The following is a 15,114-nucleotide window of genomic DNA, read 5'->3' on the forward strand; positions in this document are numbered from 1 at the left end:
TTTATTCATTTGACCGACAGAGATCACAAGTAGGCAGAGAGGCAGGCAGAGAGAGGAGGAAAGGAAGCAGGCTCCCTGCTGAGCAGAGAGCGAGATGCTATGCGGGTCTCAATCCCAGGACCCTGAGATCATGACCTGAGCCATCACGACCTGAGCACAAGGCAGAGGCTTAACCCACTGAGCCACCCAGGCGCCCTTTGGTTATCTTTTGGAGGGGCTTTTACAATACACCTGTGAGAATGTCTTCTACATTTGTAGCTTCCTCTTTACTTTCTTCATTTCTCTTTGATTTAAAGTTTTTTCTTTCATTTTATCTTCTGTTTCTATTAATAAATGATACATTTTTCTTAGTAACTTTTGTGAGTTTCCAGTTCAGACTTCATGTGTGAAATATTTTAAATTTCATGGTTCTTTACTAAATTATACCACCTTGTTTCTGAGGGTCTTTTTCTACTTTTAATTGTGTTTATTATAGCTGATATCATTTTATTAATTTCTTTTAGCTTATCTTAAAATATTAGCCAACCGTTTTCATCTGTTTATTAGGCCTGTTTCTGGCAGGCTCTGGCATTCTCTGGCTTGTTCTCATTGGTCCGTAGAAACTCTAGTTTATCCCTGGTTTCTTTTTTGTTTTTTTAATAACTGTTAGACATAGGACTTAATCGCAGTCTCCTTCCAGTTCTTTCTCAGTCTCCTTCTAGCTCTCCTTTTTTTGTTTGTTTTTCTTACTTTCTTCCATTCTTTGTGTTAATCAAGGCATAATTTATACAATAAAACAGGTTCAGTGATTAATTCCCATTCAAACATCACTCAAAACCGTTCTGTTGCCTCACTCTGTTTACCCCACACCTCTCTGGAGACAATCATTATTTTGTTTTCTATCAACATAGATTAATTTTGGATATACTTGGATTTCATGTAAATGGAATTATATGGCGGGCATAATTTTGACTATGATGTTAGGTACAGGCTTTTCACAGATGCCATTTATCTAATTGTGTACGTTTACTTCTATTCCTGTCTTACAAAGATTTTTGCCTTTTTTTATAATCATTTGTATTTAATTTTTAAAAAAATTTTTGTCTTCATTTAGTGAAATAACCATATGGCCTTTCTTTACTCTGCTCATGCGACAGGTTACACTGATTGCTTTTCAGATGGTACAACAACTTTGTATTGGCATAAACTCTGGGTGTTCGTGACATAGTATCCATTTTTGAAATCGCTGCTTTCAGTTTGTTAATATTATATGAAAGATGTTCTGTTGTTGACAAGGGATATTGATCTATAAAACTTTCTCTTTTTTTCCCATATGTTTTTATTTTTTGGTATCAACATCAGACTAATGCTGGCCTTATAAAATGAGTTAAGAACATGCTCTCACTCTGTTTTCTGAAAAAGTTAGTGTTAAATTGGCATCATGTCTTCATTAAACATGTCATTAATTACATGTAATTAAATATGTGTAAATGCACCTATGAAACAATTTGGACTACAAGTATTTGCAAAGGGATATTTTTTATTACATGTTTATAAAACGTAATTCTTTATTTATTGAAACAAATTTCACTTATCGAAATAACTGAGATTACTTTCAATTTCTTTTTTATTAACCTATAATGTATTACCTCCTTCAGGGGTACAGGTCTGTGACTCATCGGTCTTACACACTTCACAGCACTGACCATAGCACAGACCCTCCCCAGTGTCCCATCACCCAACCAGCCCAGGCGTCTCACTCCCCTCCCCTCCAGCAACCCTCAGACTTTCAATTTTTAATACATTTTGGCATAAAATTGTTGATAATTATACGTTTGAGGCCTATGTGATCTGTCACGATAACCCCGCTTTCATCTGTGGTGTTGATAATTTATGTTTCCTCTTTTTTCCTTTATCAGTGATGGTAGATGGCTATCAACTTTAGTAAATTTTTCAGTAAGCCCGTTAATCTCGCTAATTTTCCGTAAGGTTTATTTTCTGTTTCTTACTAAATGTTCTCTGCATTATTTCCATTCTTCTGCTGAGTCAAGTTCCATTAGCTCCTCTTCCGTTTCTGGAGTTATATGCCCATATTACTTGTTTCACACCTTGATTTTTCTAATTAAAGGTGTTTTAAAGTTCTGAATTTCTAAGCACTGCTTCATCTGCTCCCACATCTTTTGGTATTTTATGTTTTAAATTTTAGTCCATTTGTGGCTTTTCTGCTCTAGATCTTTCTCTTTTGTTGCCTGTGCGTAATGGTAAAAAAGAAAAAAAAAAAAATGACCTCCTACTGCCTGCAGATTTACCCCCTCTAATATCCGCATTTTCTGTTTCCTCCATCCTTTTCTTTATCCTGCACAATTTGAATCTACTCCCAGCATTTTCTACCAGTGCAGAGCTCTGCCAAAAGAGGGCGTTTCTCTGGGTTAGTACTAAGACTTCATAGATTCAGGCTGTCCCCAGCCACTTCGGAGCTGACTGTGGATCTTCCCTTCCATGCGCCAGAGTGTATAAAACCCCTTCCAGTGTCAGCTGTGCCTCTCAGGTATCCCTTAAACAATTTTCAGGGGCGCCTGTGATTCGGGGTTTCTTCTGTTTTTCGGGACACCCCCCCCCCCCGCCCGGTGCTTTCCTCTGCCTCCTCCCATATGGACAGTGTCACAGCTTAGGGTTTGAGTTGTCAATGGTTTGTCTCCCCTGTTTGCATTTGGAGGTTTGTGGTGATATTGGGCACAGTGTTCTTGCAGATTATTTTTTTAATCAGTTTTGGTTTTTAATATCTCAGTTCTCTCTGTTTTGATGTGGGGATTGAGAGATTTCAAAACAGTTCTGCTGAAGCTATCTTTTCAGAACCCTGTGGCTACCTTGAGTGTATTGCAGAGCCATAAGTTTGTACTATTTCATGTTTGTAGCAAAGGAGGTGTAGTGCTCATCTTTTCCAGAGAGGTCTACTTACGAATCCTGATTGCAGGGTCTGGATTATTCAGTGACTTCTGGAGTTGTCTCTTACTATGACTGCTGCATTTTCTTTGCATTATAACTATGGTTCTTTCCACTACTGGCTTCTAGGGTGTCACCGTCACTTCAAGAGTGTCCCACAAAACAGCCGGTAGTGAGGAAAGTCCCAGATAAAATGCCTGCCCTCTTTTGTGCTCCTGTGTTGCTGTTTGTTGGATGGGACCCTCGTGGATTCCAATTTAGGAAATTTTTTTTTTTTAAAGGGTGGGAGATAATTCAGAAGGCATGGGATTTATCCCTTCCACCCGCATCCAGATGGGTCTCTTTCATGTCAGATAAATATGACTGAATTAGCTGAGTGCCACCTAATACTACATAGGATTATATAACCAAAAATGCCTCTAGCATACAAGGTACCTTGATAACTTGTCGAAATTATTGCCCATCATTTATTTGGTTATTTTTGAAAAGAGCTTAGGGAGTGGGGTGGTTGAATGCAGTTGGGAGAGCATTCGTGATCCTCCAGTAAGTCTTTACTCTGTGTCCTACTTCAGTGACACGTTCTTTCACTGTGGCCACTTCCAGAGAAACGGCTGCACACACAGGTCGTCATCATTGAGACTCGCACTGTTCAGCGCGTTCACACGCTGACTTCGGTTCAATTGCAGGATCTCGTATGTCTCCCAAGTTCATTGAGTCTTGCACAAAGAGCATTTTTTGTGAAAAATCCTTCTTACAAAGTTAATACGTGTATTGCTATTTTAGTTTATAACATGCAAGTACTTTTCACTGAATCTTTATGACAACCTTGAAAAGCAGACATAACCTCCACTTTATACCTGAAGATACTAAAAAGCTCAAAACTGAAACTCGGAAGTTGCTGCCTTCTTAAAGCTATGTAGGCAATTTATGACAAAGCCAAGGGGAAATTATTCAATAATTAGAATAATTACTACCAGTATCAGAAACCTGTGTGCGAGCCAGTAATTCAAAAATGTCTGCAAGGGAACATGATCACATGAATTTTTTTTTTTTAAGATTTTATTTATTTTTTTGACAGACAGAGATTACAAGTAGGCAGAGAGGCAGGCAGAGAGAAGGAAGCAGGCTCCCTGCTGAGTAGAGAGCCCGATGCGGGGCTCGATCCCAGGACACTGGGATCATGACCTGAGCCGAAGGCAGAGGCTTTAACCCAATGAGCCACCCAGGCACCCCGCATGAATGGTTTTTAATAACTCAGCCTCAATCGAATTAGTTACAGTTTAGAGAAAATTTTTAGTAAATATGTATTCACATTTCTTATTATATAATGTAGAATACACAGTATTTGTGATGGAAAATAACATGTAATACAAAGCAAATTTGTTTTGTGTTGAAACATGTAACAAACACTTTGGAAAATCGTGTTTTGGAATTCAGTTGTTTATGATTCTGAATCCTCTATTCGCTCCTTTAGACCATGCTGCCTCGTGATAGAACTTTCAAAATGTTCTAAGTGGCTAAAGAGAGGAACCAGTTATGACAGCTTAGGTATGTCTGCCCAGACTAACTGGCTTGGACTTTAATGATCAATGTAGGAAGCATAAATACCAAGAAGTGGTGGGAAAGAGTAAAAGGATGTCAGGGATCTGAGACCTAATTTCTGCCGTACAGGTCGTAAATGGTCTTCGGGCTCATGCGGAGAATGAGCGGTTTTCTCAGGAGGGAAGTATGTGTGTACTTTATCAGTTTTAATAAAATATGACCCAGATCTGTCTTAGACTATTCCTGCCGCCGGCCGTCTCCTCTCCTGGCAGTCCTCACCCCATCAACACATCCCGCGGACGCATTCTGATGTCATTACGATGGCTCAGGACGGCCAGATTCTCACATACCGTATCCACTTAGCCCGGCTCTCTCAGGATTGACTGCCTCTAATCTGTCATTTTTCCTACGAGGCAAACTAGGGAGAAATACATAATTCCCGGGAGCTACACATGTGCTCAAATGCATGCTGTCGTCTCACCCCAGAATCTAAAACCTGGTGTCCCTGGGAATCTCACTGCTTAGAGACTACCGTGAGGCAAGTTTACAAACAGAACAGACTAGTCCGTTGGTCACAGGGTGGCTGTGAATTCTTTATTCGTGTGTAAGGTTCGGTCTCCTTCCCCTTCTGAGCATGTTTACCTACATATCTCATTTTACTAGTGCTCATCTCAAGGAGATGGTTTTCATATATTTTCCAGGATAAGGCTTTGAAATCAGCTATAGGACAAACTGAATACGTACACACATGTGTGTTGATGTGTGTACGTGTGAGCACATATTTTTAATCGAACAATGCGATGTGGCAAACTCAAGTTGTCTTAGAAATGTTTGCTTCATAGTAAATCAGTAGATCAGAGGTTTGTGTAGCAGCAAAAGTGCCGGCCCCTGCCAGGGTAGGGCAGAAAAGGGATGCGTTGGCAAAGGTCATCGGACTGTCACTCCTTTTGCAGTAGCTCTGGCCATACGCTCCCCAGCTGCCCAGGTGTCCTCTCCATGACATTCCTGGTTTTATTGGCCTAGGTCCTTTTCAGGGCATTTTTTATGGGAATGGAAGACTTTTGTTGAGTCATAAAGGCACCATTTACCAGTTATATGTTCTTTGTCAACGAGGCCTTCTGAAACTTTCTGAGCTTCATGTAGTTGTATTAGGAAGCAGCACCTTTTAAAGACTGACACTGTCAGGGGCGCCTGGGTGGCTCAGTGGGTTAAAACCTCTCCCTTCGGCTCAGGTCATGATCCCAGGGTCCTGGGATGGAGCCCTGCATCGGGCTCTCTGCTCAGCGGGGAGCCTGCTTCCTCCTCTCTCTTTCTCTGCCTACTTCTCTGCCTACGTGTGATCTCTGTCTGTCAAATAAATAATTTTAAAATCTTTGTAAAAAAAATAAATAAAGACTGACACATCAGTCCACAGTCCCAGTGCGGGCTGCCTTCCTGGTATCCAGTCAATGATCCTGCCATGATCTGGTGAGAGTCTTTGTCACCATTTCCTGGGACTCGCTTTTTCCTTTTCTCCTCAGCAATGTAGGAAACCCAGCTGTATGTAAGCAACATGGAATACATAGAGAATACATAGTAGTTCGGGGACAAATGGCTAATATTTCATCACTGTAGAGTGTAGAAAGAAAGTAGAGACCCACTACTTACAATACGTCCCAACTTGATACTACGTTTATTTCTGCAGTAGTATATCAGGCACTTAGTGATTAACTTTGACAATGGAATTGGACCAAGGATAGTTATCAGTATATAGAGGATTCTAGTCAGCTGCTACTATCCGAATCCAAAACTCTAACATAAAACCGTAAGCGACTACTGTTGATGCTTGAAGAGTTTGCGTCTTCTTTGTAATAATAGCCATGTATGAATGAAATCACCATTTGGATGAAGGAAGAATATCCCATATTGGAAAGTAATCACAGCTTTTATGCTCCTGTGTGTGCTTTGACAGCTTTTTGGAGACGACAGCCTATTTCTTCATGAAGGCAAAACTTGGAGAAAAGGAGGTGTCCCCGAATGTTTTCTTCAGTATCTGGCATGAATTCAGCTCTGACTTTAAAGACTTTTGGAAGAAAGAGAACAAACTCATTCTACAAGAAAGGTAGGTTTTTTTTTCGTTTGCACAATGGCATTTTAAAACTGGTATTTTATTAGGTGTGACACCACTGGGGTTGCCAACTTTTCTAGCCTAAATGAAAAATTAGATGGCCCTCAACCTGGGATATCGAGTCTAACAGGGTGCAGAGAACTGACAAAATTTGGAGTTTGAGTAAGAAGGTTGGCCCAGAGGCTCTGATGCTGCAGAGCATAGCAGGGGAAATGGTTTGCCAGGACCACCGTCTGGTAAAACAACTTCTGTGAGGAGGAAACCACAAAAAAGCAGATCATGTAAGTGGAACAACCCTGCTGAGATGATAACCCTGCTCACCTCAAAAGACCAACAGCAAAGACCGTATAAAGGTAAGATGAATCATTTTTGTTTTGTCTTGTTTTTGCTCAGTTCATGAGATACTGTCCAAATTTCACCATTTGTATTGAAGTTTCTGGCAGATGTCACCAGGAAGCAGATGATTGGTATTTTTTAAAAGATCTTTCAGGATTCTTGTAGAATTATACCACATTTCCTAAAGTAAACTTTTTCAGGAATGAAGGGAAGTTTTTTCTTTTGGGTGTATGAAATAAAGCCTTTGTCACTGACTATGAAATTCTGTAGAGGTGTATTAATATTAATTCAGGAGGAAGGCTAGCTCTCCCAGGACAGCAGCCCTAAATAACTAGGTCTACTGGAAGAAGGCAAATGAGGCACAATCACCCCGAAAGCCGCATGCTAAAGCAGAACCAATCAGTTGCTTTCCAGCATCCTTGCCCTAACCATGACTTTGCTTTAGATCTTTAGCACACACGCATCCTGAGGGACTTCGGTCGTCATGCCACAGAATTCCACAGTTTCTGCTTACTGTCTTCCGTACATACAAAACCATGGTTGTCCGCCGAGTTTTCATTTGTCAGTAGATTCTGAGAGCATACATCCTGAAATCAGTTGAAATCAACGGCTGGCGTTTTTTGAGCACATAGACTGTGGCGGGAGTGCTAACTCATGTAATTAATTACTTGGATTTCACGGTGTTTTCATAGAAGAAGCTATACCTCAGTGAATAGTAATGGAAACAGAGTGGTCTGAACAGAAGGGAAGATGCTTTAAATATTCATTCTAAAGATGAGAGTAGTCTACTCCGAAGGTCATCATTATGGGTTAACCGAAAAGATGCGATTTTAGTCACAAGTCCCATGCAGGTGAGCTAGGAGAGCGAATTACTGAAATACAGACACACTTAAGTTGTCGTCCGTGTGCTTCAGACTTGGCCATATATTATCTTCCTGAAAATTTTTCTACCAAGCAAGGGCTGTCGGTTTGGAAAATCGTGAAGAGGAACCTTTTTTTGACTTCGCATCCCCTACAACCTCCCTTCCTGTCGCCACGGGCCCCCACGGGCCATCTCTAATCTCAACGGATTCCCCTGGAAGAGCTGACAAGTCAGTCACACAACTGTACAAATCTGAGAGATGAATAGCTCTTTTTCCTTTTTTTTTTTTTTAAGGTTATTTATTTGTTTGTTTGTTTATTTATTTATTTATTTGAAAGAGAGAGAGAGAGAGAGCACGAGCAGGGGAGGAGCCGAGGGAAGGACCAGCTCCACGCTGAGCACAGAGCCAGACACGGGGCTCGATCTCACCGCCCCGAGATCAGGCCCGGAACTGAAATCCGGACGCAGATGCTCCATCCCCGAGCCAGCCGGGCGCCCCGACAGGGGTGTCTCACCACGCGCCGCTATTTGCTTGGTGGCTGGGGCCAGAGTCCTCGTGAGGATGGAAGTGAGGAGGGTCGGGCGGCAGCGAGACCAAAGGGGTGGCGCGGTGGTCGGGGGTCACCGTCCCGGCAGCCCTGCAGGGAGGCGATGTGCGGGCGCGGGTGGCGTGTTCCCGTGGCGGTGCCACCAGAGGGCCTGGGACACAAGGTGGGTGACCTTGGCTGCGGTTCCCCTTTACTCTGCGCCGGAGCCGGGGAGATGCCCTTCAGGGAGTTGCTGGGACGGACTAATGCGGTTGCCCCCCGCCCCCCCAGGGTCACACAGTCTCCCTCAGCCTGGGCTCCACGAGGTCGAGCTGTGTCTCTAGGTAACGCTTGGGTACGGGTCCACTGTTCCCTGATGTTTTATGCATTTAACGTGACCCAAACCAGCTCCTCCCCACTGGGCGTCTGGTAAAACCAACCACCTGCCGCTTTCATTCTTCATCCTGTGCCCGTCCTGTCCTAGGACGGTACCCAGGCTTCTCTGACTCAACCTTCGGTGACTTTGCTCACCCCTTGGTGGCAGCGTTGTGAGCTGGCGGATGACAGGTGCCCTTCCCTGCAGGCTCCTCACGGTTCAGAATCATTCGCTTTTACAAATCTTGGTGCTCTGCCCTTTAACTTCTGAAATTCACCTGCTGGCAGATTGGCTGCTTTGATAAGACCATTGGTCTGATTGGTTTGTAGAAAACCTTTGTTCCTTTCCTTAGTGTAAGGACCAGTGACAATTTTCAGGAAGACGGTACAGAACGAAAGGGGGGGGGGGCTTGTTAAAAATTATTAAACAGTTTCAAGATGGCAAGTACAGAAAGTGCACAAACAGCACCCATGAAGCCAGCCTTTCCCAGTGAAAGCTTTGCATCCTATTTTCTGTCGTAAATGGAAGGGCATTTTAGGAATGCTTCGTTCCCTCAGACATTGCTAAGAAACAGGATGTGGTCAATGAAGGGTGTTACACATCTAGTGCAGTCTGTGTCGAGCTGAGTGCAACTTCACATCACGCTACAGATACCTAAAATGGGTGTCTGTAACCCCAACCAGATTGTTCCCTCCTCTGCACCCTGTATTTATCATGTGCCTATTTTGTTTTGTCAGTCTTATACTCTGATGATGCCTAATGACGTGTCTGTTTTCACTGAATCCCATAACCGTGCTGACGTTTGCCTTTTAGTTCTCATTTCCCACTGAGAAGTTCTGTACCTTCGTTTATGATGTAGCTCTCAGCGCCCCTAAGCCAGTGCCTTTCCACCCTGCTGGTCTCCATGAATACTTGCTGACTTGACTTGTTAACATCATTGCCTTTGACACAGACGTGGGAATAACTTAGCTTACGAAGTAATGAACATGCTTTCCTACACAGCTTAAGTTTATCCTTGTAAGTGATTTTTTAAAAATTCCAAATACTTTAAGCAAAAGGAAAGGCTCTGTTAGTCAGACCCCAGAAGGGCATGGATGGAACTTGCATGTGGGTTGCCTGACTGTAGACACTGGAACTGCATTCTGTGGCGGTTAGTAAGGGACGTCCGTGCTGTCGCTCACTATCTGTCTTTCTGAATGTCCTCTTTCCTCCTCTACTTCCTTCTCCTTCCGCTTCTTCTCTCCCTCTCTCACTCTGTCCTCCTGGTCTCGCTCTCTCCCCCTCTCATCTCCCTGCTACCGCTCTCTGTGGTTCAGTCTAGTTTCCAAGTCAGGCTATTCCTGACCATTCCAGGGTGGCCATGGCCATTGGTCACAGCCATGACTCACATTCTCACAACCGAGTAGGAGAGGGCACTCTCCACCATCTAGAAAAATTCCAAGGAAGAACTTCAGAGGAGTTGTACCCAGTTCTGAATCAGGCACTGTGGCCAGAGGTGTGGGGTACCATAGTTAGCTCGGTAGTTCACAAATGCCAATGTGCAGCCAGAAAGGAGGGCTGCCCTGATCGACAGCTCCCTTCATAACAGTCGCTGGAGTTAGGGAAGAGAAGTTTCCAACAAAAGGAAATGATAATATTCCTATCCCAAATTTATTAAACCTTTAAAAGTAACCTGCATAATTAGCAGACTTTCTTAGCATGGTAGAAAAAACCTGAACGATGGTTTCACGATGTCCCTTGGTCTGATTTGGAATTCACAGGTTGGCTATCTTGAAGGTTGTAAATCGGGTAAAAATATTTCCTGTCCCACCATTTCTATTTGGTTCTGATTATGGAATGATAGTAACTTTGTATTTTCTGGCTTTGCCCTGATGATTCCTATGATTGAGTAACTATATTTCTTGAATGGGTGAATTCCTACACATCTGTGAAAGGTCTTAAAAAGGTCTGCTCTCTTCCTGATTGATACAGTTTGGAAAACGAGGATTTTTGAGTTCGCTCTCCCACTTACCAGCCTAGCCATAGGAAGTCATAGTTTCCTAAACTGCATAACGGCGATGGTAATACCTCTCTTGCGGCGTTGTTGTGTGGACTAAACGAGCTAATATATTTACGGTGTGTTAACGGTGCCTACGTCCCCAGGGCTCTGTGGCTCTTCCTCCATCATCTAATATAAATGATTCCCTGATCATGGCTAGCTACAAAGGTAACATATCGGTAAGCTACAAAGGTAACATATCGGTAAGCATCTTAAGAACATATTCAGTGGATACAAGGCACGTTTGTGACTCAGTGACTTTGTGGATACATAGTGTCTTGATGATGCGTCCAAGGGCAAACTTGTTTGAGAATGTTCACGCGGTCCATCCCTCTTACTTACATCAAGACACAGAAAGGAGTTCCTGTTTTGATGCTTTTAGGCAACTGACACCGGTTTTGTCAAGTCAGAAAAGGTGTTTTTCCATAGGCTTGCAGTGAGGCATATGCAATCGTTAGAAAGAAATCCTTCTCGAAAAAAATCTAGACTTGTCATCACTGAGCAACACAAAACATATGGGAAAACATTTTTTAAAATGAGCTTGGTATATCCAGAAGAGGGAGGGCAAACCAACATTTATTCTGCTGAACATCTCCTCAAAGGGCCCACATAGCACAGTGTTAATATGTCAGGGACTGGGCTGTCCTTACCTCTTTTATTTTCAGGAACGCAGTGGCGTCGGTATTGCCTAGCCACCGAAGAATCCATATGGAGCTTGGACAGTAAGAGCTGTATGAATTAGAGGAAAGAAATGTGGATTGATTAGGAATACGTGTTTGACCCTGATGGACCTGTGGTCCTGGGAGAAGACAGTGGGGCCCCAAACAACTCCACTTCTCACTTTTGCTCTATTGTAAGGAGACTTCAGGTTTTCAACGTCTTCAGCTGTATAGTTCTGTGAAATTATTTGTAATTATTCTCACATTCCATATGGAGTTTTTACTATGCACAGGAGACATTCAAGTCCAGTTGGTGAAGGTCCTATCTTGGTTGAGCTAACCGGTTATAGTGTTATAGCTTATAGTGTTATAGCAATGGGAGAAACCTAGGCAGGAGTGAAGGTTTAACTCTGTCCAGAGGACTTTCGACAAAGAGATTGGAGTTGGAGTAGGATTTTTACAGGCAGTCCAGGGAGGTAAGGGCATTCTAGGCAAGGTAATATGGCTCTGGCATTGTGGTCTATCAGAATTTTGTTTTTAGTTGACTTAAGACATTTTAATTTAACAAATCAATTGTGACACTAGTAAGGGTTGTGTTTAAAGTGTTGTCTAACTTAATTTACTGGCTTATTTATTTTGAGACACGTAGTCTTTGATGACCCAGGAGAAAGGGTAACTACTCCATTGCAAGCATGTGGCAATCAAGTCTAGTTTCTGCCTAACTGAAATCTGCAATTAGAGGAAAAGGATTTGAATGCTCGGCTATAGAAGGTGATGCATGAACTTGGGGAGCACCTCATGCCATGTTAATATTCCTGTTACCATAATTTATATTTAAGAGAACTGTATTTTCAGATTTAACCAGGACATCGTTAAGATAGAAGGAAGTGACTGTTTTCAAAGGGATTGAAAGTAAATCTAAAGAATGGAGATAAGGGAAGAAGGTTTATTGTTATGTAATAATGTCCTTGTTGGATACCTAGATGAAATTGCCTCTTGGACTGCATTGCTGTGTTGCAGTATTAAATGAATTTAGCCAACCGTTTACCCCTTTAATTGAGGCATCAGTGTCTAGAGGAACAACACATAATGAAATTCTCTTCCTGCATCTGACTTTTGTCATAGAAACTTTGGCACAACAATTGACAGTGGAATCTGAGAATGTGTAGGGACTGTACTGTGATCTACATTCACTAGAGGAGTAATTAATATGCATTAATACATAATAGATAATTCATGTATTTATTAACTTATTCAAAATTACTTGTGTTCTACTGTGTGCTGGCCATATTTTCGGGCCATATGGTTCTTACCCTTTAGTGAGAGAAGTAGACAATAAAAAATAAACATGGTTTTGAATTATAGGTTGAAATTCGTACTGTGAGGAAAATAGTGAACCATTTTTGCAAAGCAAAAAGCAGAGGAGGTTCATTTAGAAAAGTGTGGGCAGAGGAAGCCTTTCTGAAGAAGCAACATTTATGCTGACACTTAAAGAATTTGAGGGAGAAGCCATGTTAAGGGGCAACATAATATGTGAGTCTACCAGGCAGAGATTTAGGAAGGTCAAGACAACATGGCAGTAAAGATTGGGAGCACTCTGAGAAAGATGGGGGTGTTGAGATGAATTTGATGAAATAGGCAGGAGCTCGATCACCCAGCCTCTCGTAGGTCATAAGAGATTGACTTCTATGTGCACACAATCGAAAAATCATCGAAGGGGTTTTTACAAAGGGACTAACTGGATAAGATTCATTTAATGAAAAGATTGTTGACTCAGATGGTAGTAGATGGGGCAGTGGTATTGAGAAACAAGTTAGGAAGTTAGTATAGTGGCCCAGGCGAAAGACGGGATGCTGTGGACCCAGGGGAAGGTGACAGAGATGAGAGGAAGTGGGGGCGTTGTATACACAGTTTGGAGGCACACCTGTACGAACTTGCTATCGGCAGGTTGCAGCCGTACCCGTGGTAGAGGGTCCGAAAATTCCAAGTCTCACCTCCGACACTGACAAGCTCCTATTATCCAGGGTGACAGAGATCAAGAATGCAAACTTACCCTTTCTCTCCTAAGATGATTTACGAAGGCAAGGTTGGGGAAAGATGTGCATCCTCCAATATCAGGAAGTTTATTTTCCAGAACCTAGCTCTCCAAGAATGATGTAAAATCATAAGGTGAACATTAGATGGAAAAGATCTGTGCCTGCCTTCTTGATCGTGCCATTTTCCAAGACGTGTTTTTTAAATCTTGGAAAATCCTTTCTCAAAAGCCTCGTGTTCAAAAATGGAAGAAACTCAAGAAACTCAACCCTCAGGGTTTCTGGTTCCAGCTCCCCATCAGAGAATCAGGACCAAGGGCCAGGAAAGTAGCTTGCCCAAAGATATTTTTTGCTTTGAAAAGGATTTAAACATTGCGATATCTTCCAGTAAATTTGTAGAGGCTTGTAAAGTTGTCTGAGCAATTACTAGTTTCTCTTCAGCATTTGCTAAAAATGTTTTTTGATGTCTTAGCAAAGTTTGTATAAAACCATTTTGGATCAAAATGTGCTTCATGGAGTAGATATGTTAAATTACCTATTAAAAATAACATCACGTAACTTCTATGGGCTGAAAACAAGTTGTTCCTTTACAAGCAAGATGGTATTTTTAAGGGGTCACTTTAAGTTTTGTTAGGATTATTCTCAAACAACGTGATGATTATAGTCTGCTAGAGGAAGAGGTCTAGATCTGTTAGATTTGAAAAATGTGAAATTAACCAATTCTTAGGTTTGTCTGGGTTTCTGCCAGAACCTGGATTTTTAAGATCATGAAAAATGTAAGAAGTCAGAGGCTCCCCAGAGTTCATTCCCACTATGCTGTTCTCCACGGTGACTCTGAACTCTTGCGGCAGGGAAGCTGCGTCTCCTCTGCCTCAGGATTCCACTCTCAGACACCACCCCTCTTCCCATGAGTGGGAGAGAAGCTGTCGAGAGATGAGAAACTCTTCTTAAAAGCTTGGAATTCTAAAGTAAATAATGGAGCATCAGAGACTAGTCACGAGAGGTAAAGATGGAAGAGATTGTCTCCACAGTGCTTCAGGTCTTGGTCTCTACAACAGATTTGAAGCTAATGGCAAAGTTTAGACCAAGACATGTCGGTAGTTATTATATTTGACAAATAGCAATTAACTTACTTGGTTTTGCGCTGAAGTCTGGTTAAGATTTAGAAGCAACTGTGATAAGGCATCAAACTCCATTTTAAAAGGAATCATTTGTGAGAGCATGTGAGGAGTGTGTATGTGTGTGTCGTGGAGGTGGACGGGGTGTATGTGAGGGAACCAGGAATGGAGATCAGCCCTGAAGAAATTTAAGGATATGTATTTTAGTATGGGATATACAAAAGGAATCAGGTGATATCCGTGTGTCTTTGTGGGGAGGAAATGGAGAATGGTCTTGAGAATATACGTACAGAGGCCAGTAAGCATATGAAAAGATGCCGTGTATCATGAGCCTTCACGGAGATGTAGATCAAAACCAGAAAGAGACACGCACCCTGGGATGGCCGGGGAGGAAGAAGCAGGCAGGGTGACCAGTGTTGGGGGGAGATGAGTAGAACTCGGGAAGCTCGCGCCCTGCTACAGGAACGGGGCAGCCACTGTGGAAGACAGCGAGGCATCTTCTCAGAAGGTTAAACCTAGAGTTACTGCGGGACCCAGGAACCCCGCCCGAGGTTTCTACTGAAGAGAAGTAAAGGCGTACGTCCACACAAATAC

At 42.4% G+C, this 15,114-nt stretch overlaps 1 protein-coding gene across 2 annotated transcripts in view; it reads left to right on the plus strand.

The window, feature by feature from the left end:
• The window catches only part of FMN2 (formin 2), a 379,061-nt gene that overhangs the window by 342,023 nt on the left and 21,924 nt on the right, over window positions 1-15,114 (plus strand). For both annotated transcript variants that reach the window (XM_059145884.1, XM_059145885.1), the window contains one exon: window positions 6,416-6,565. In XM_059145884.1, coding sequence (XP_059001867.1) covers window positions 6,416-6,565 — 150 coding nt within the window. The remainder of the gene's footprint in view (window positions 1-6,415; window positions 6,566-15,114) is intronic.

The sequence above is a fragment of the Mustela lutreola genome, chromosome 14 (assembly GCF_030435805.1).
Source record: "Mustela lutreola isolate mMusLut2 chromosome 14, mMusLut2.pri, whole genome shotgun sequence".
In the NCBI taxonomy this organism is placed as follows: Eukaryota; Metazoa; Chordata; class Mammalia; order Carnivora; family Mustelidae; genus Mustela; species Mustela lutreola.